This window comes from Rattus norvegicus, chromosome 1 (assembly GCF_036323735.1).
Source record: "Rattus norvegicus strain BN/NHsdMcwi chromosome 1, GRCr8, whole genome shotgun sequence".
Classification (NCBI taxonomy): Eukaryota; Metazoa; Chordata; class Mammalia; order Rodentia; family Muridae; genus Rattus; species Rattus norvegicus.
In genome coordinates this window covers 224,144,235-224,165,101 of record NC_086019.1, presented here as the reverse complement: position 1 = coordinate 224,165,101, position 20,867 = coordinate 224,144,235, and the positions used below count along the sequence as shown (strand labels likewise).

General features: G+C 42.5%; 1 protein-coding gene across 6 annotated transcripts in view; it reads left to right on the top strand.

Moving 5' to 3' along the window:
* Positions 1–19,998, top strand: part of Gcnt1 (glucosaminyl (N-acetyl) transferase 1) — a 37,393-nt gene extending 17,395 nt beyond the window's left edge. For 5 of the 6 annotated variants that reach the window (XM_039089301.2, XM_006231147.4, XM_039089295.2 and 2 more), the window contains 2 exons: positions 12,401–12,551; positions 15,644–19,998. In XM_039089301.2, coding sequence (XP_038945229.1) covers positions 15,791–17,077 — 1,287 coding nt within the window. In that variant the 5' untranslated portion in view covers positions 12,401–12,551; positions 15,644–15,790 and the 3' untranslated portion in view covers positions 17,078–19,998. Of the gene's footprint in view, positions 1–12,400; positions 12,552–14,993 lie in introns of those variants that run through there. The other variant, NM_022276.2, reaches the window with a different exon arrangement.
* Positions 19,999–20,867: the final 869 nt, after the last annotated feature.

Sequence of the window (20,867 nt, the reverse complement as noted above, 5' to 3'; positions counted from 1 at the left end):
TAATTCCCTTCAGTGTCTGAGGAAAAGTCACTTAAAATATGTTTCTCAGTTACATGCTCTGGGACTGACCCTTGCCTAGCATGAGTAAGACAGCTTTGGGCTTGAGTCCCCCAGCACTACAGAGAGGTAGGTAGGTGGATAGACAGACAGATGATTGGTAGACAGACAGATATGTGCTGCTGTCTGGTACTACTTTGGCTACTCTAGTACCTTGTACAACTGGGATCTGAGAGAATCTGTCTTTTTGTGTCTTTGCAGTTCAGTTAACCTTGGGGTCATCAGTGTTACAGAGTGTGACTTCATTTCTTTAAAGTTGAATACCATTCCACTCTGTTAACAGAACACATTTTGTTTCTCTCTTCTAATGTAATATCTCTTTGGTACTTAAATGGGTACTTACGGGCTTCCTTTGGCTTTCAAGGGAGTGCTTGAAATGTATGAAATTGCTATAGTTAAAGTCATGTGTATTTCTAGCACAAAATTTTAACTTGAAAGAGAGCTTTGGTAAAGGATATTAGTAATGGGAAAATAGAGCCAGGATTGGGGGAAGGGGCTTTTGCTGTAGAAAACAGTGTTATATTAAATCTCAAAGTCCCCTTTGAATCGAGTGGGAAAACCTGCTCCTAATTCCACAATTCCCCTTATCCTGGGCTTTGACCATTCTCTACTGTAGTCTCTACACTCAGTGGAGTCCAAGGGAGGTCCCGCTGTGATAAGAGGGTCTCTGCAAGTGTGCTGATGCCAGTGGACTCTCCTCAGGAGAAGGACTCATACAGCACCAGCTTTCTTTCATCTTTGATCTCTGTGTGTGTGTGTGTGTGTGTGTGTGTGTGTGTGTGTGTACATGAGAGAGAGAGAGGCAGAGAGAGAGGCAGAGAGAGAGAGAGAGAGAGAGAGAGAGAGAGAGAGAGAGAGAGTTAGACACAGAGACACAGGCATCTGGAAGACAAAGCCTATTTTATGGTTTCTCTGTACTTGCTGCTTGTAAAGAATTTTTTTTTCAGAGCAGTGTCTTCATTCTTCCTTAATTTCTTCCCATTTAGGAAAAGGTCTGAACACTTTCATTATTACATTGGTCTATGTAGACCAGGCAGGCCTTGAATTCATAGAGATCCACCTCTCTATGAATCCATCCAGCCTCTTCTGTGCTGGGATGAAAGGTAAATCTGGGCCCAGCTGCCATTATTCATTTCACAGGTAAGGGAGCCTGGAGGAGCCTGGGGCAGAGCAGAGTTGGCTCTGGAGTCAGGCGGCTATGCTTCTGCAAACTGTAGCCTGCTTCTCAAGTGTGCACCTTTTGTAAGGAGTGGGTGTGGGGGGAGAGACTCCCTTTCTCACCCTCCTACCACACACAGCTGCTGCGTTAAGAAGCAAGCCAGGTTACACCACATGAAGATAAATTGCATTACCTCTTACTCACCTTCCTGTCGGCTGACTGTGCACCAGACTCTACTTCCTTCCCGTGTCCCTTGCCTGAGGCCTCTACTTCCTGACCAGACATAACATGAGGGAATGCCTTATCTCCTCAGCCCTCAGCCCTCCCCTTTGGTGAGAAAGTCACCTGTGATTAGCCTGTGAACCAGCTGGAAGTCCTTCCTACAAGCGCCACCCCCTCCCGCTCCCCCTTCCTTCTGTGCATCCCCTGGGGACTGCCTCATCTTTCCTGCAAACCTTGTGGGCAGCAGAGATGCATCACTCTCTGCTGGTGCTCATAGCTCTGCCCTTCGGGGACTGTGCTGAGACAAGGGGGAGAGTGAGGACTGCCCACTAATTCCCCAAGTGACATTTAGTCTCCGTTCTGAAATGAATAAGGAAGATTTCTAGAGAATTCTCCCTGCCTTTAGTTCAGCCATGAGGGCTGGATTTTCTTCTGTAAGTGATATACATTTGAAGCCTAATTTTATCTCAGCGAAAGTTAGTTAAGGCATTCCTGTATCACTAATGCCCACCAAGTATTCTAGAATAGGATATATATATATCCACTGAGCCACCTTTCTACCTTCAGAGACATCTTGTTTTTTTGTTTTTTTTTTTTTTTTTGTTTTTTTTTGTTTTTGTTTTTTCCCTCGGAGCTGGGGACCGAACCCAGGGCCATATATATATGTCATATATATATATATGACAGAGACTAGAACTGTACCAAGAAAGCAGTGAGGAAAACCAAACCAAATCTCCATCACTGCGGTTCCTCTCAAGGTTTATGAGACACACTGGCTGCTTGCTTGCTTGTGTATTTTGGCTTTGTTTGTTTTGTTGTTGTTGTTGTGGTGGTGGTGGTGGTGGTTTGGTTCCGTTTTGTTTTTTGAGACAGTCTCTCTGTGTAGTCCTGGCTGTCATGAAACTCCCTCTATGGATCAGTCAGGTATTGAACTCAGAGATTCCCCTGCCTCTGCTGGGATTAAAAGCAGGCTCCATCACATCTGGCTAAAGCAGCTATATTGAAAACCTGATTGCTCAACTTTCTATGTCTTAGTTTCATCATTATCTTAAAAATTATTTTAAGATGTCGTCCTCTGGGTTGGGGATTTAGCTCAGCGGTAGAGCGCTTGCCTAGTGAGTGCAAGGCCCTGGGTTCAGTCCCCAGCTCCGAGGGAAAAAACAAACAAACAAACAAACAAACAAACAAACAAACAAACAAAAAACAAGATGTCTCTGAAGGTAGAAAGGTGGCTCAGTGGTTGAGAACATAGTCCGTGCTTCCAGTGGACTTGAGTTTGGTCTCCAGCACCTACATGAAGTGTGGCTCACAACCACCTGTAACTCCATAGTTCTAAGAGATCTAATGCCTCTGGCCTCTGTGGGCACATGTATAAACCCCCCCACACACATACACATAAAGGTACATTCTTAAAAATAAAAATGAAGTCTTTACATGGTATAGATGTAACATGGCAATTTAATTATTTTCAAAGACTTATTTTTTTAAAGTATCACTGTTTTCTCTGCATGTAAGTGCACCACACACAGTAAGAAGCCAGAAGATGGTGTTAGATCCCCTAAGACTGGAGTTACAGTTGTTTTGACAGTGCCATGTAGTTGCTGGGAACTGAACCCAGGTCCTCTCGAAGAGCAGCCACTGCTCTTAACCAATGAGTCATCTTTCTAGCCTTATTACATGAAAATTTAAAACCTGATTGGTGAGAAGTTTAGGCAGAAGGACAAGTTTGAGATCATCTGATCTACATAGCAGAACCTTTTTCCATATTACTAAACAAGAAATAACAACAAAGACCTGTTTACATGAATATGCCACAAACTATGCATCTGACACTGTGCCCTGTTGTTGAGGTGATAATGGACTTTCTGTGACTCCTGCAGGAGACAAGGCTCCTGGGCCATCAGTGAAGAAGTTCTATGATAGTAGCAGTAGGAGCAAGTGATTTGCATTTTCCACTTAGTGTTAAAATTAAGTTTAAATACTTTTCGGGTGTTTGTGTGTGTGTGCGTGCACGAATGCTGCATGTCTGTGAGGGTATGTGCCCATGTGCCTCAATACGCATGTGGATATCAGAGGACAGATTTTAGAGTCAGTTTTCTCCTTTTACTATTGGATCTGGGTATTGAACTCAAGGCATTAGGCTTGCATTGCAAGCCACTTTACCTGATGAGCCATTTTATTGGTCCAGATTGTTTCTGGTTTTTTGTTTGCTTCTTTCTCTTCCTCTCCTTTTCCTCCTCCTCCTTCTCTTCTTTCTCCTTCTCTTCTTCCTCTTTATCCTCTCTCCCTCTTCCTTCCTTTCTTTTTTTCCTGCCATTTGGTCTGAGACAGGATCTGGATCTTGTGTAGGCTAGACCAGCCTTGAACTCTTGGCTCTCTGACATCTACCTCTCAAGTACTAGAATTATGCAGATGTATACCATTGTGTCCAGCTTTGAGAAGTCCTAATTTTGACAGAGCAAGTAGATACTGACCAGGTGATAACTACAAGATGATTTTAATGTGTACGAGTGCTTCCCCGCATACATGTGCTCCACGTGGGTGTTTGCAGCCCACAGAGGCCAGCAGAGGGCACTGGGTCCTGTGGAACTGGAGTTACTGGTTGTGAGCTGTCATGTGGGTACATGACTTGAACGCTGATCCTCTGTAAGAGAACCAGTGCTCTTAACTGCTGAGCCATCTCTCCAAGCCCTAAGATCTGTTTTAATACAGACTGAAACAAAACTCCAACTCTTTTGCTCTAAATACTGAAAGCTTCTGTTTAGGTGGAATAGATATCTTTTGATATTAGTACTTCTGCCACTAGAAACCACAACCCGGGGGGCTGAAGAGATGGCTCAGTACTGGTGAGCACGTGCTCCTTTCCCAAAGGATCCAAGTTCGGTTCCCAGTGCTCAGTTCAAAGAGTTCACAGCCGCTTGCAGCCCCAGCTCGAGGGCTCCCCACACCCTCTGACCCTTTGTGGACACTGGCACACACACGAATAAGAGCAAATAAGTATTTAAATATTCTTTATGCGAAAATAACAACAGTAAGCCTGTTACGTCAAAACAGAAGTTAAACTCATTTTGTTGAGATCTTTATTTCTTTTATAAGATATTAGCTAGCTAGCGAGAAGGGGAAAATTAAGACAACAGTGCTTTGTGTATGTTTTAGCTGAAGCTAAAATAGCTGTATTGTAATCCTTGTTTCTACAGCCCTTCTGTTGAGTAATTATGTATCACAGAGCCTCTGGGAAGGTCTATGAAGCAAGAGAGGAAGGATGCCTAGTGTTCCAGTGTTTGCAGTGCTTTAAAGACTTAAGGAGTTCTTGTGTTTTCTGTCTACTCTAAGCTGCTGCTCATGTTTGAAAAGGCTGAGTGGTAGCACGCCATGATTTCTCTTCTGTTTGTGTTTCCAATTCTTTTTTCTTCTTTGTGAAACAATGGCTTGCTGTGCCACCCTGACAGTCCAGGAACTTGCCGTGTAGACCAGGTTGGCCCACAGAACTCAGAAAGATTAGCTGCCTCTGCCTTCAGAGTACTGGGATTAAAGGTTCGAGGGGATAGAGAGATGCTGCCCTCTTACTCACTGGGCAAGCATCCAGCGATCAGCTCTGCCTGGCACTGACTTTGAGGAAGAGATGCTGCTTCGACTCTCCTTTCTTTGCCACGCAATCTGACTTTGGTTGTAATATTCAAACTAAATACTCTTTTTAATGGACCACAAAAAGGCAACCCAGTTGCATTTATAAAAAAGTCTGTGTTGCTTGATTTTTTTTTTCCTTAGTGGGAGCCTCAGAAAAGTCCAGACAAATTTTGAGAGCAGTAGATCCACGTGAAGTGCATTCTTTGTGGTTAGAGTCCCTTTCCCTGGGAGACCTCAGAGTCCAAGCAGACCTCAGTGAGTGGCAAACAACAATAGGTAATAGAAGCCACCTTCTAGGAAGACTGCGAAGGGCGAAGGATGGACCTGCCCAAAGGACGAAGGGCTGTGAAGGTGCAGATAGCAAGAAAGAAGAACCCCACCCATGTGTCCAGTCCTTGCCCTTATTTGTTTCCAGCATGTACGTCTCTTGGCCTGCTCCTGGTGGCACTTTGGGCTTTCTCACTAGAGTTACAATCCTGAGACACTTGTATGGCTTGGTATCGCACACAGGAGTTGGTATCCTGCTCATGTCATAGCAGTCCCTGAGAGAGACTGAACACAAGAGTATTACCTGGGACGAGACGCTAACTGGAGAGATTTAGATCATGCTTCCTGCTGCAGTGAGATGTGGGGCCTGCTCTGCATGCCCATGTGGTTATACAGGCATGTGCATATATTTTGTGTACATGTGTATTTTATTTTTATTTATCATCTACCTACCTACCTATCTATTTATTGATTGGATTTTTTTCTTTTTCTAAACAGCAATGTAAAATTAAAATTTAAAAACAAAATTAAGGGGCTGGAGAGATGGCTCAGTGGTTAAGGGCACTGACTGCTCTTCCAGAGGTCCTGAGTTCAAATCCCAGCAACCACATGGTGCCCCATAACCATCTGTAAATGGGATCAGATGCCCTCTTTTGGTGTGTCTGAAGATAGCTCTAGTGTACTCAAATAAATAAAATAAATAAATATTTTTTTTAAAAAAAATCCTTCCTCCTAATGGAGTGGATATGTCCACAGCTCTTTTACCGTGCTCCCTTACATACAATTATAACAAAGTTCTAGCCTGAGCCACAGTGCATATTTCTTTAAATACCTACTGTTCCCAATCCCCTCTTTGTGCGGTGGTCTTTCTGTAAATTAACTTACACTCCTAAATGTGTTGTGTGGGAATCAATAGGAGTGAATCTTTTACTTTGACAAATAGATGTGTGTCCTGGTTATATTAAATAGATTGTGGTTTTGAAATGTCCTCTTCTGCACTGGCTGTCTTCTCATGTTTCTTGCATCTTCCCAGATGAATCTGATCTGACAATCAGTGGTTTGCGGACCTTGCATGCATCTTCTGTAAAAATAGCCCTGCTCCGGCTTGCACCCTTATCCCCACTTGACTTTTTCCTGTCTGATCCTTGCATACTGAGCTGTGGAAAATAGTTGTTACTTGGTTAAATAAAGGTAGAAATTGGCCTTCGTTTTACAGCAGCACGGTAAACCATGCTCCCACGGGGCTCTGATTAGTTATGGGTGTTGTTGAGCGATGTGCCCCCTCCACACTCATTTCCTGTGACTTACTACTCCTGACCTTGCTTTACTGAACTTCATTTCTCTCCTTCCCTCTGCCTCTCATCCTTCCCCTCTTCCTCTTCCCTTCTTCCCTGGTATGGGGGATGGATCCCACAGCCTAGAGCATAGTTTTATTGGATTTTTGTTGATAGTATCTACATTCTAAGACCCAAGATTTCCTGGAGCCCAAACCATGGGAAGCTAGGTGCGATTGCCATCACTCTAGCACACAGGGCACGAACACATATTCCACAATTGTGTTCCTTAGTTTACTTCTTTTGCTTTGTTTTCAAAGCAGCTATCAAATTCAGCCCTCGGGCTGCTGCTGTTTAAACTGTTTTGAAGAATTTTCACTCCCGTCCGTTTATGTTTGTGAACGTGTCCCTCTTGGGGCCTTTTCGGCTGTTTGCTGCGTCACAGTTCTGGGATTCAGTCTGTGTGAGAGCTGAGTTTGGGGCAGCTTCCCGAGAATAGGTTGATGGGGTAAGTGTGCTTTCTACTCGGGTTCCTCTTATTTTCTTGGTGATTCTCCGGGTTATGCTGTATAGAAGTCCTGTGTTTTCCCGTGTTGTACCATAAGTCATTTTGTTTATGTAACTCCTTCTACCCTTTCTATTGAGCGTTCTCATCTTTGCTATCATGTCATTAATGTTAAAACGGCCTATTTTTATTTGCTAGGTGATCCATGGTTTCCTGTTTGTTCTATTAACTTATTGCTATAGGAAAACCACCTCGACTGTAGCCCCGTCTATTTCATTCTTCATTCACATGCTCCAAGGTTCAGTTAAGACCGTGGCAACAGTGACAGTCATCTGATGATGTATCCATTTGCTTGTGGCACTTGTAATGACTGGAGCTGATGGCTGGGGTCCCACTCCCTGATTTCTCCCTGTAGCTTCTCATAGCATGGAATCTATGTTGAAAGGAGCTTCTGGAGAGCCCGTTTTCCGAGGCAGCAAGGTGGAAGCTTTGTGTTCCTATGTGGGCTGACATTGGCACTCAGTATCATTCCTGCCAAACTCTTTTGGTCAACATAATCAAGTGTGTGTGCATGTTGGGGGGGTGTGGGGGTGCATGTGCACCTTCTGCATGAGTCATGGTGCATGCGTGGAGGTCAGAGATAATCTAATGTCTAAGATCAGTTTAGTCTAGATTCCCTGGTAAATAAACTGCCTTGCATTGGTAGCCAAAATTCCAGGAACTGATAGGGCAAACAAGTGAGCTAGAGTGAGATCTACTTTCACTGCTTAGATCCCTCTGCTTAGGTCCCTCTGGTTTCTGCTAGGGAACCTACTACACCTTTCCTGGGACACTTCTGCAGAAAGGAAACCTTGGGTCTTGGCCGGGCTTGACACCCAAGTGTTTTATAACCAGTTCCCAAACCTCTTGAAAGGTGCACCAGCCTTCACCAACCCCTCAAACTTTTGAGGACACAGAGTGTAAATAGAGCTCATCCTTTCTGTCTGTTGAGGGCTGGGATGCACAGGGCTTCCCTGTTATTTGGCTTCACTCTGTTCTTCCAGTTTTGGGAGTTTGGTTGGTTGGTTGGTTGATTGGTTTTTTTTTCTAACTCCTTTCTTCATCCAAAGTCATTCGTTTTCCTTAGCACTCGATCGAGGACCACGATGCCCCTTCCTTGACCCAGATGGTTATTTATTTTATGTTGTAACCAGAGAGAGTGAATGTACTCTTCTTGAGGCTTGTCATTCTTCTCTTGTTCCCTTTCCTTTACCAATTACTGGTCCTAAAACACAACAACAACAACAACAACACAACAACAAAACCCAAGAATTTGTTTTCAGAGCTCAGTCTTGTGTTGTTTTAGTCACGTGTTCATAGCCTCTGTTGTCAGGGCCTTCCCTTCCTTCTCTCTTCGGAATTATTTTCTTATTCTTCTCAGTTCTATTTTCCACACAAATTAAGAATCTTTAGCAGGGCGTTCTTTAGCAGGGCGTAGTGGCTCGTACCTTTAATCCCAGTACTTGGGAGGCATAGGCAGGTGGATCTCAGTTAAAGGCTAGCCTGATCAACAGATCATCGAGTTCCAGGACAGCCAGGGCTACACAGGCAAACCCTGTCTTGAAAATCAAAACAAACAAACAAACAACAACCAGAAAAAGAATCCTTTGTAAGTTGTTAGCATAGGTTTTATACATGTTTCTCTCCAACTTCTGTTTGTCATGAAAATCCCTTCTGTGATGTCTTGTTTTCCTGTCTCCTCACTTTAAGAGAATGCTCTACTAGTTGAAGTTGGGGTGAGTAGTGAAAAAATCTTAATGAATTGCTGTCACCATTTACCATGGTGATAAATGTACAAAATCAAAGGCATTATTAGTTTGTTCAATTGTCCTTCAAGTCATTGAGAACATATATTAACCATCTGTATGCTTATGTGTGTAGACCACCACTGCTGTGTTGTATTAACTTGTGTGGGTTTGGGTTAATGTCTAACATCCTTCTATTTCAGCCAAACGACTCTATTTGTTATCCCTTGTATAATAGTTACATTAGCATAATTTAGTGTTTCTGGGACTGTCCTAATTTCTAATGTTTTCACTGATCATTGAATTTTTGATGACAATCATTTGTGGGTTTTTTTTGTCTTGTTTTATTTTGTCTTGTTTTTTGAGGACTGGTCTTACTTTGTAGCCCAGACCTTCGCCTCGGTCCCTAGAGGACTCCTATTAAAGGCACTCACCACCATACCTGGCAGTTTTTGAGTTTATATTCACTGAAGCTCAGTGAACCAGGGGGTACAGTTCACTTTAATAGATTTCTATGAAACAGCTTCAGGTTTCCAGGAAAAATTGCAGGGAAAAGTATTTTCCATACCATACCATGCACTATTCCTTTTTTATGGACGCTGTATCTTTTTTTTAATTGGAGCTCCAGGTGGTTGTAGCCGCCTAACGGGTGCAGGGAACCAAACCCTGGTCTTCCAGAAGAGCAGTAAGCACTCTAAACTACTGAGCTCTGCAGCCCCAGCCCCCAGTATGGTATATTTGTTATAACTAACACCCAACCCCTGCCCACTGAAGATTAAACAGTGAAGATTAAACCCAGCACCTCATGCATACCAGGCAAGTGCTTAACCGGTGAGCTGCACCCTGGTGCTCAGATATTAATTACTGATCATCCCAGGGGGTATGTAATGTCTCTTAGCCACGATCTCATGGAGTAAAGTCTCTGGTCTTTAACAAGCCCTGCTTACTCGTCCTCCCCCTCCTTCCACATCTCTGACAGATATTGATCTTAGCACTCTCCCTATAGTGTTGTCTTTTCCAAAATACCAAGCACTTGGCAAGACACAGTTTGTAATCTCTTCCAACTGGCTTCTTTCTGTTGAACTCACTTCCTTTTGTCAATCGTCATGTGCCCTTATCGCGTGGACACGTTAGCCAGCAAGTGAGGCGGACTCTCTCAGGAGGAGCCTTCTATGTTAACACACTCTTGGAGCATTTTCTTTGTTCCCAGCCCACACTTTACAGTACATGCTGAGCATGTCCAGGAGTGCTCCTGCCCAGCACCGTCGTCTCCAGCACCTTAAACTGAGCCTGTTTAGGAATCACCCCACCCAATCACCAATTGTGTAGGCTTCCTCCGTTAGAGACCCACACTGTGGAAAGGATGGCTGTGCTCAGGCTGTGCCCCTGCAGGTCTTTATGTCTTGGCTGTGCGTATTTCACTTTACAGTCTCTGAGCCGTGAGCTTGTTGCTCTTAGCGATCCTATAACTCCGTGTGTTTATCTATTTACTTACTGGAGGACATCGTATGTCCAAAGTTTGGCAATTTTGAGTACAGCTTTTTGGCCGTTATTGAACATTTCTTCCCATGCCCCTCTTTCTTTGTTCTGTTCTTCGGGGATTCCCCTGCCCATGTTCCCAGACACTTGCTTTTCTTGTTGTCTCTTGAGTCTCAGAGACTGTCAGTGTTCCATACTTGTTTCCTTTGTTCCTCAGACAGAATCTTGTCACTTAGCTTGTCTTCGGCCTCACTGACTCTTTCTTTCTTTCTTTCCTCCTTTCTTTCTTTCTTTCTTTCTTTCTTCCTTTCTTTCTTCTTTCTTTCTTTCTTTCTTTCTTTCTTTCGTTTTTGTCTTTATAATTTATTTTTATTTCATGGATGTTGTTTTGCTTGTCTTTGTCTGCATGGTGGTGTTGGATCCCCTAGAACTGGAATTACAGCCATGGGGATGCTGGGAATTGAATCCGGCTCCTTTGGAAGAATAGCCAGTATGCCCAACCACTGAGTTATCTCTCCAAGCTTCCCCTGCCCCCCACTCCCTTTCTCTCTTTCTTTCTTTCTTTCTTTCTTTCTTTCTTTCTTTCTTTCTTTCTTTCCTTCCTTCCTTCCTTCCTTCCTTCCTTCTTTCTTATGTCAGCTCAACCCTGCTTTTGGATCTCTCTACTCAGTTCAGGCATGGTAACGTGTCAGGTCCATTTAGTGATTGTAACCTGTCCACTCCAGACTTTTTGTTAGTCCTTTTTAAAGAACTAAATTCTTTTACTGACATTCTCATTTTCTCAATTTAGTTAGCTGTCTCATGATTTTGTTTAATTCTTAAGTTGTTTGAATGGATGTTGTAGCAGTAGTAGTTATTTAGTCTGTTTTGTTTGAATGGATGTATACTAATTAGTCTGTTAAGACCAGTGCCTGGCCGCCTTTGCGGATAGGATTGACCACTTTCGCCCTAGCTATGGGGCAGATTTTTCCGTTTCTTTGCATGCCTTGTAAGTGTTTGTTGCTGTAGATGTGCATCTTGTAATATAGCGTTGACTCTGGAAGTCAGCCCTTCCACTCTCTTGTTACTACTGTTTATTTAGTGCCTTTTTAAATTTTTTTAAAAGAGGCTGTATTGTTGTGAGAAGTCACTCAAGTCTCTAATCAGCTCTGTGATCCCAGCACCCTAGAGATGGAGGCTGGAGGATTACAGAGTCACAGAAGGCCTTGGCTGCACAGTGAGACTGCCTAAGAAAGAGAAAAAGAAAGGGGGAAGTCTCTGTCCAGTTAACTTCCTGATCTGCTAATGACTGGTCAGACGGACTCTTTTCTTCTTCCCTAAACTAAAAAGGGGCAAGGATTACTCAGAGGAATATTGTTTATTGTTGATATTTCTAAGTTAATATTGATATTTCAAAATTAATACTTATTTTATTTTTAATTATGTCTATTGTGTATGGTTGTGTGTGAGTATGGAGCCTGAAGTTACAGATGGTTTTGACCCACCTGGCATGGTTGCTGGGAACCGAACTCAAGCTGACTGGAAGAGCAGCAAGCCATCTCTCAAGGCACCACCCCCTCCCCCCATTAGTAGTAGAAACTTCAAGTAGTGGTAATTGGGAGAAAATGATGCAAACAGCTTACTTACCTGTGAGGTTGTTGCTAATAAGTCAGTGAGCATGGGAAGCCTTCATAGGGAGGACAAAATGGGTGGGATTTTCCAGTTAGATTGTTAATATATTCCATAGCACTCATTTTGGGAATGTTGGAGTTTATTTTAGAAAGTTTAACCCATGTATCTTAGTTAGCATACACTAGGCCCTTGGTTTGATTGTCAAAGGAGGAGGTGGGGAGAAAAAAAAAGAAAAAGAGTTTAACCTAAATCCCGCAAACATAGTATTAGAGGAAGTTGTAGCGACCCTGGCGAGCCGTGCGGTTGACGGAGGGGGCAGCGGGTAACGCACTGGAATGGCTGCCTTTGGGTGGCATACATATGACAAGCACACACACCATCAATGCCTTCCCTCCCTTCCCTCTCTATTTTACAGACTGTTGGAAAAGCCTGCTGGGACATGTCATCATCGCTGGATGCCTGGGGCTCGATAGAAACTTGGCAGCACAATAGCCCCTCTGAGCAAGTACAGGATGTCACCAGGAATCAGAGCCTCCACAGATTCAGACTTCCTGTGATTCTAAATGGTAAAATGAAGTCTGAATGTTTTTCTTTTTCTTTTTAAAATTTTATTTATTTATTTATTTATTTATTTATTTATTTATTTTTATTTACTTTACATATTGCTCATGGCTCTCCTCCATCACCCCCTTCCACAATCCTTCTCCCTCTCTCCTCTCCCCTTCTCCTCTGAGAGGATAGAGGTACCTCATGGATACCCCCCACCCACCTTGGCACAAGTCTCTGCTAGGTACATCCTCTCTCACGGACACCAGACAGGGCAGCCCAGCTAGAAAGAAGTACATATCCCACAGACAGGCAACAGCTTTTGGGATAAGCCCTTTGAGACCCTCATGAAGACCAAGCTGCACATCTGCTACACATGTGTGTGGGGAGCAGTGGCTAGGTCCAGCACATGTATGCTCTGTGGTTGGAGGTTCAGACTCTGAGCCCAAGGGACAGACCAGGTTAGGTCATCCTGTGGAGTTCCTATTCCCTTCGGGGCCTGTAGTCCATCCTCCAATTCTTCCATAAGTGTCCCCAAGCTCCTTCCACTGTTTGGCTCTGGGTCTCTCTATCCCCTGTCTGAGTTTGCTGCTGGGTGGAGCCTCTCAAAGGACAGGGGTGCTAGACTCCTGCCGGGTATGTCCCTTTGGGTCCACGTTACCTCACGCAGGATGATGATTCTCAAGTTCCATCCATTCGCCTTCTTAATGTTATGCTATATCCAGAGTGACCGGTTATCTATTTATTTCACTTTGTCCTATTAGTAGTAACAAATTACTTCCTAATGTACTATTTTCAAGTGGCATTGTTTATTTTGATGTCAGAAATTTACTTCAAGCCAGGCATCAGGGTCCATGCTTGCAGTCCCAGACAGTATTTGGGAAGCTGACTAAAGCAGGAAGATCATCAGTAGTCAAGGGCAACCTGTCCCCCAAACAATGACAACTTCTACCCCCACTCTCCACTGCCACCGCACATACACACACTAGCACCCTTCAGTACTGCTTCAGATCTTGTGTGGGTAAAATGAATGACCTTTGACCTTTTTTTTTTTGAAGTAGACCCTTAGTTACAGAGCCAACTGTTTTGTTTTAGTTTTGCTTGTTTGTTTTTTGAATCGGTCCCATTATGTACCCTTGGCTGGCCAAGAACTCACACCTGCCTCTGACTCCTGAGTGCTGGGATTAAAAGCTTATAATATATTGAGTTTATAGAATTGTTCTTAGACAAACAAGCAAACCACACAGTGGGGGTTGGGAGGGCTGGAGAGAAGGCTCAGTACTTAAAGGAGTTTGCTGCTTTTGCAAAGGACTGATGGTCGTTTCCCAACACCTACATTGGGTGGTTCATAACTGTGTATAACTCTAGCTCAGGGAATCTGATGCCATTGCCTTTGTGGGCACCTGTACTCCTGTGGACATGCCCCCTATACACAAAGTTAAAAATAAAATAAGTCTTTTTAAAATGGGGCAAGGATTTAGTTCCATTAGTGAAGTGCTAAGAACCCGAGTTCAATCCCCAGAATCCATGACCAGAAAAGAAAAAGAAAAAAAAAAAGCTGGTGTGGTTGCGGAGTTTGCCATCTCAGTGCTGAGGGGCAGATAAAGTCAGGACGGGGGGTGGCGGGGCACTGGCTGGCTAGCCAGCCTGCCGTACTTGGTCACCTGTAGGCCAATGAGAGACCCTGTTGCAAAAAGTAAGAAAGCAACTGAGAAACAGTACATATATATGGCATGTGTGTGTTCACCCTTCCACATGTGTCTGAGTACCACACATGTTATCTGATGGTATTTATTTAGTATATATAGTATAGTATGTAATATACTAATTATATGTAGTATGCTGTAATATACTTATATATACTAATATACTATGTAGTATGATATACTATGTAGTTATATAAATGTACTTTTATTTTTACCATATATAAATGTTTATATATAAATAATTAATATATATGATTATAAACAATATAATATACTATGTAGTATATATAAATATTATACAGTATTTATTTAATAAATAAACATTTTATATATTAAAAGTTGGTTGGGCTCTTGAATTTAGATCTACCATAAGTTGCAATTTATAGAAGAGGGTTTTTTGGTTTTTGTTTTGCTTTTTTTGTTTGTTTGGTTCTTACTCAGGTAGCCTCAAACTTATTATGTTTCTAGGGATGACCTTATATTTCTGATCCTCTGTCTCTACGTCCCGATCGTTGGGGCTATGGATGAGCTCTGTGTCTGATTTTATGTGGTGCTGGCCATTGGATCCCAAGTTTCTTGCCTGCCAGGCAGGCATTCTACCAACTAGGCTACACCTCCAAGCCCAAGTATTGTTTTCTGGAAGAGCTTATAATCTGTCAGAGCTTATGCAGGAGATGCAAATCTGTATTGTCCATTGAACACATTCACCATGGAATTACATTTAGGGGCCAACTCACCAGTCCCCAGTCCGGCTTCAGTTCAGCAAGGCCTTTTAAGTCCATTTTGAATACTCAGCAGAATGAATTGTCTTGCTTCCAGATGTGGATCACATTCACGATTGTTCTTAACCTTTTCTCTAAGTGAGTCACCGTCCTAAGTCAGCAAAAGGCAGAATGGATCTGACCCTTGCAAGCGTCTTCTGCCTGTTGATGTCACCAGGAGGAACTTGGTGACGATATGAAGATAGAGGTGCTGATTCTTAGGACCTGCAGAGTCCTGTGCTCCTGTATAGCCATAGGTCCAGCTTTTGAGACAGTTTCTTTTTTTATAGTCCTGGTTGTCCTGGAACTCACTACATAGACCAGACTTGCCTCTGCCCCCTAGGTGCTGGGATAAAGGTGTGTGTTACCTCGTGGGATCTCAGATGTCTATGGTAGGATATTTTAGGACGTCCTTGTTTTAGGTTCGGTGCCTATTTTTACCCCCAGTTTCCGGCTTCAATTTGAGAACAATGGGTCTTCTATGAAGCGATCTCTATTCTCTAATTAAGACAACCTCTTTTTTTTTTTTTTTTTCTAAATAAAATCTGGTCTCATAGCAAAGGGGATAGTTTTGAGCCTGAGAAGACGCTGTAAACAGTTGCATTTACTAAGTGTGTTCTTTGCTATATTTTCTTTTGCTTTTAGCTCTGTCCTGTGTGGTGCTCTATTGTCCCTCTTACAAACTGGCAACTTATCTGGCCACAACAGAAGGACACTGGAGGAAACCTCACTGGCGTCCAAGGCCTAGAAGATTGTTCCACCACCCCAGGGAGCCTCTGAGTGTTCTTTGAAATGCTGAGAAACTTGTTTCGGAGGAGACTTTTTTCTTATCCTACAAAATACTACTTCATGGTTCTTGTTCTGTCTCTAATTACCTTCTCTGTTGTAAGAATTCATCAGAAGCCTGAATTTGTTAGTGTCAGTCACTTGGAGCTTTCTGGAGATGATCCCAATAGCAATGTTAATTGCACCAAAGTTTTACAGGGTGACCCAGAAGAAATCCAGAAGGTGAAGCTTGAGATACTAACAGTGCAATTCAAGAAGCGTCCGAGGCGGACACCGCATGACTATATAAACATGACCCGGGACTGCGCCTCCTTCATCAGGACACGCAAATATATTATGGAGCCCCTTACTAAAGAAGAGGTTGGCTTTCCAATTGCATATTCCATAGTGGTTCATCATAAGATTGACATGCTTGACAGGCTCCTGAGGGCCATCTATATGCCTCAGAATTTCTACTGCATTCACGTGGACAGAAAAGCAGAGGAATCCTTTTTAGCCGCGGTGCAGGGCATTGCATCCTGCTTTGATAATGTCTTTGTGGCCAGCCAGTTGGAGAGTGTTGTATACGCCTCCTGGAGTCGGGTTAAGGCTGACCTCAACTGCATGAAGGACCTGTACAGAATGAATGCAAACTGGAAGTACTTGATCAATCTTTGTGGTATGGATTTCCCTATTAAAACCAACCTGGAAATTGTCAGGAAGCTCAAGTCCTTCACAGGGGAAAACAGCCTGGAAACTGAGAAGATGCCTCCCAACAAGGAAGAGAGGTGGAAAAAACGATACACGGTTGTGGACGGGAAGCTGACAAACACTGGAGTTGTCAAGGCGCAGCCTCCACTCAAAACTCCTCTCTTTTCAGGCAGCGCCTATTTCGTGGTCACTAGGGAATATGTAGGCTATGTGCTGGAAAATAAAAATATTCAAAAGTTCATGGAATGGGCACAGGACACATACAGCCCGGATGAGTTCCTCTGGGCCACCATCCAAAGGATCCCTGAAGTCCCTGGTTCTCTCCCCTCAAGCCATAAGTATGACTTGTCTGACATGAATGCTGTCGCTAGGTTTGTCAAGTGGCAATACTTCGAAGGCGATGTTTCCAATGGCGCGCCTTATCCACCGTGCAGTGGAGTCCATGTGCGCTCTGTGTGCGTCTTTGGAGTTGGTGACTTGAGCTGGATGCTGCGCAAACACCACTTTTTTGCCAATAAGTTTGACATGGATGTGGATCCCTTTGCCCTCCAGTGTTTGGAAGAACATCTGAGGCATAAAGCCCTGGAGACCTTAGAACGCTAAGCACTGTTGGCAGTCCTGGGGAAGATAAAGACACACAAGCTGTACCCTCATCTGCTTCCCTTCTCTCCTATCGGGTCCTCCTATTGGGGCGATGACTTCAAAGTCTTCCTGTCAGGGAAGCTGCGTGGATCCTACAGAACATAGCTACAAGAGAGATTGATACATTGCGTGCTCTAGAGTAAATGCAAGGACGGAGTTAGGATGGCTGGAGGCTGGGGAAGATTTTGTGGACAGAGAGGCTCTGGGTAATTGAGAAAGAGGCCAATGAAAAGCGTCAGCCTTGAGAACTAATCAAAGAACCCAGGTACTTAATCTAAATGAGATTTGATTTGTGCCAAAAGTCGCTTGAAAACGTTAAGCATAATTTTCTTGACAGGAATAAATTTGTAGCAACAACCAATCACAGAGATAGGATTTCTCTTGTATGTTTTTTGGAACAGACGTTTGGTCTTACTCTAACTTATCCTTGTAAATAATTTCCTTCCTGCTGTGATTTTGGGTAGGGGGTCTCAGGGAGCTTAAAATATGTTTGGCATGAATAGCTCTGTCTTAATTTTCGCTTATAACTACACATACATGTTTTCAAAAGCAAGAGGACAGTTTCTAGTTCCCCGACTTCTTTGAGTATTCCTTTATTAAAAAAGAACCAGCTGGGTGTGTCACCTGTGCCTGTGAAGCAGGGCAGTTGTTTAATCTCGAGTGATATCGGCCAAGCTGGACAACAAAACAAGAAGTTGTCTCTTTAAAAAGGAGAAGAAGATCAACTCGATTTTACAAATACATAGTTTTTTCCTTATCTTGTCTTCCCAGACTGCTTATACTGTCAAGCTGCACACATGTCGCTGTTTAAGGACCCTATATCTGTGTTTTGGGTCTTCGATGGGAACCAGTCACCTGTAACTAGTGCAAAAAATTAGGGAGGGTGAAGTAGGCATCCAAGGGGAGATGGGAATCTACTAAGGCTGTTGCTAAGCCCCTGGCACAAGTTTTGTCCCAAGAAATTAAGGTTTCTGCCTACTGGATCCGATTGTGTCTCATGTGGCCACATTCTGGCCTTGAGTATTCATGTTATCTGCCCATTGGCTTTTCTTAACCTGCCAGTTTCCTCCTCTCTCACGGCCTTGATGAGGGGGAAAGAAGTAGAGAAAAATGCCTGTGTCCACACTAAGTGTTTGAAAAGAGTTGTGGTATCATAATATGTTTTCACCAAAAGACAAACGGTCTAGGGTTTCTTCAACTCTTTCTCTTGTCTCTAGTGCAGGGTTGTTTGTTTGTTTTCTCTTAATATTTAGCTAAATCTAAACAGGATTCTAGTGAAATGTGAAGACTTGCCATTTGATTTTAAATAAGAATCATTACCACGTACTTTCATTTACTTTCATAATCCAGAAGAAAATCATAGTATCAGACAGTTTTAAGGTATTCAGCAGAGAAAGTGTGTTTTCTGCCTCAAAGCTATGAAGTGTTTTAGGATCAGGAGATAAGCTGGGTTTTGTGTTGGACCAATAGAAATGCGTTTGCCACAGGGTCACCAGCGATGATGGCGGTGCAGCTGACGCCATCTACACAATCTGGCTTCTGCTTTCTTTTTTAGGTTTGTAACCAAGATTTGTCCAATGGTCCTTTTAGTAGAAAGGCTTTTACTTATGAGACAGGGCATCTTTTAAATCTAAAACCAGTGGTACCTGGTGACATATCATTTGGGTAAGCCGCTGTGACTTCAGCAGATTTTCTTTTTCCATCTTGAAAGTGCAGGGTTAAAGCAGTAGTCTTGGGATCCAACAAACGGCAACCCCAACCTGGGGTAGCCGGTGGTCAACACATCCAGCCCGATTTGCTTTATACTCAATGAGCTCTTGAACTTTGCAAAACTGGAAATTTTTTTTTTAATTACAAGTACTTTTTTTCTTAAAAAAAAATCAACTATTTGATGTTATTCATCTAAACACTCTTAATTGTAGTGGTGCTCCATTTCAGTTAAATGGCAAGTTTGAGGATTGTTTATTTTTATTGTTTGCCCCTCTACAGGAGTAAAACTAGGATTCTAGAATTCCAGAGCCTCAAGTCAATGCTGTGAAGCCTCCTACTTCCTGTTACCTCACCTTTGTAGCATTGCACTTGTTCAAAGGATGCTGTAGCGCCCAATGCCTGCCACAGGGCTTGTACAGTGTCTGTTTACTGTGACTCAATGGATTTTATTTTTGGAGCTTTTCAATATGACTTAAAGCAAAAGAAATTCATACGGTGGGGTAAATAATTCAAAGAACTAAAAAGGGGACTTGGAAATGAATACATAAGACTCCAGAAGAGTACAATTGCAGCTCATTTGGAGAGATAGGCTTTGTTCATGTTGAAGTCATGTTTCTAGTAAACACTAATTTTAATGCTATCCTTGAGGTTTCTTATAGACATTTTTTTTTTTTTTTTTTTTTTTTGGAGCTGGGGACTGAACCCAGGGCAAGCGCTCTACCGCTGAGCTAAATCCCCAACCCCTTATAGAGAATTTTCAGCAATCACATTCACAAATAAAATGGGATTCTAGTTACTAAGTCAATCAAGATTATATGTATCATTTGTTAGAAATAAGTTAATTTAAAAATATTAGTTTATAGTCAATTGCCTAGGTTCTTCTGATGCTGAGGTTTAAAAAAACAAAACAAAAAAAGATTTCACTTTGAAACCTGGGAATATTATTATTTCTAAACATGTGTTTGTGTCGTTCATCTAGTACAGTTCATTTAAGTGACTTTATTTCCTCTTCTCATGATTTTAGTTGGAAGAGGCTGGCTGGGTAGGGTAGACGGAACTGGATGTTTTTAGTTGCTTAAATAATTATTGTCATGAAGTATATAATGCAAAACTATTTATGTTTTTGAATGAATTGGTCATATCACCAATAAAATCAGTTGTTGAGAAACCAATACTGTGTCTGCACACATTATTTCTTCTTAGCTCCGCCAATCACAATAAGGGTTTCTATATTTTTGGTTTCTATATTATAATTATAATATATAATTATATATTATATATATATAATTTTTATACTTGTGAGTAGTGATTAAAAAAGCAATACTGAGACATATGATTTTTTTTTTTTACTAAGGTAAAAATGTCTGAAAGGAAGATATGGTAGAGAAAATTATAATACAAAGTAAGAAGGAAGACTGGAAGTGATGGTGAACTCCAGAGGCAGGAGGATTACTATAAACTCACTACCAGCCTGGTTTTTATAGCTAATTCCAGGCCAGCTAGGGCCATACAAAGAGACCCCATCAAAAAACAAAAGCAAACAAACAAACAAAAACAACCAGATCCTACAAAGAGATGAAGACAGGAGTTTAGGAGCAGCAGGAGCAGGCTGTGAGTTGTGTCCCCGGATTGTGGACACCCTTCATCTTGTGCCCACTGAGGGAGAGAACAGTTTTCCACAGATTAAGGAAATGGCTGTAAAGTTCTCTGGCACCTTCGTCTGTCTGGCACATATGAGAGTCTTGATTTGATTTCCAGCACAAAATAATGTCTTGAACTAGTTTACAAAATATTCAGGTTTTCAGAAAGATCTGGAATCCATCCATTTTGCTGGGAGCACCCAGACTGTTGAATGTATCAGACATGATGGTATCCAGACTAAGTGTTCAGTATTTAGGGAGGAGGGTCCTTTTTTCTCTTGGCTGTGCCTCCAACATTTAGAACTCAGCAAGTGACAGATTCTAGACATGTTTAGATAAAGCAGATTTTAGAAAGTTACACAATGGATGGATTTCCAATCTTTCTCAAAACCGGAAAGCTT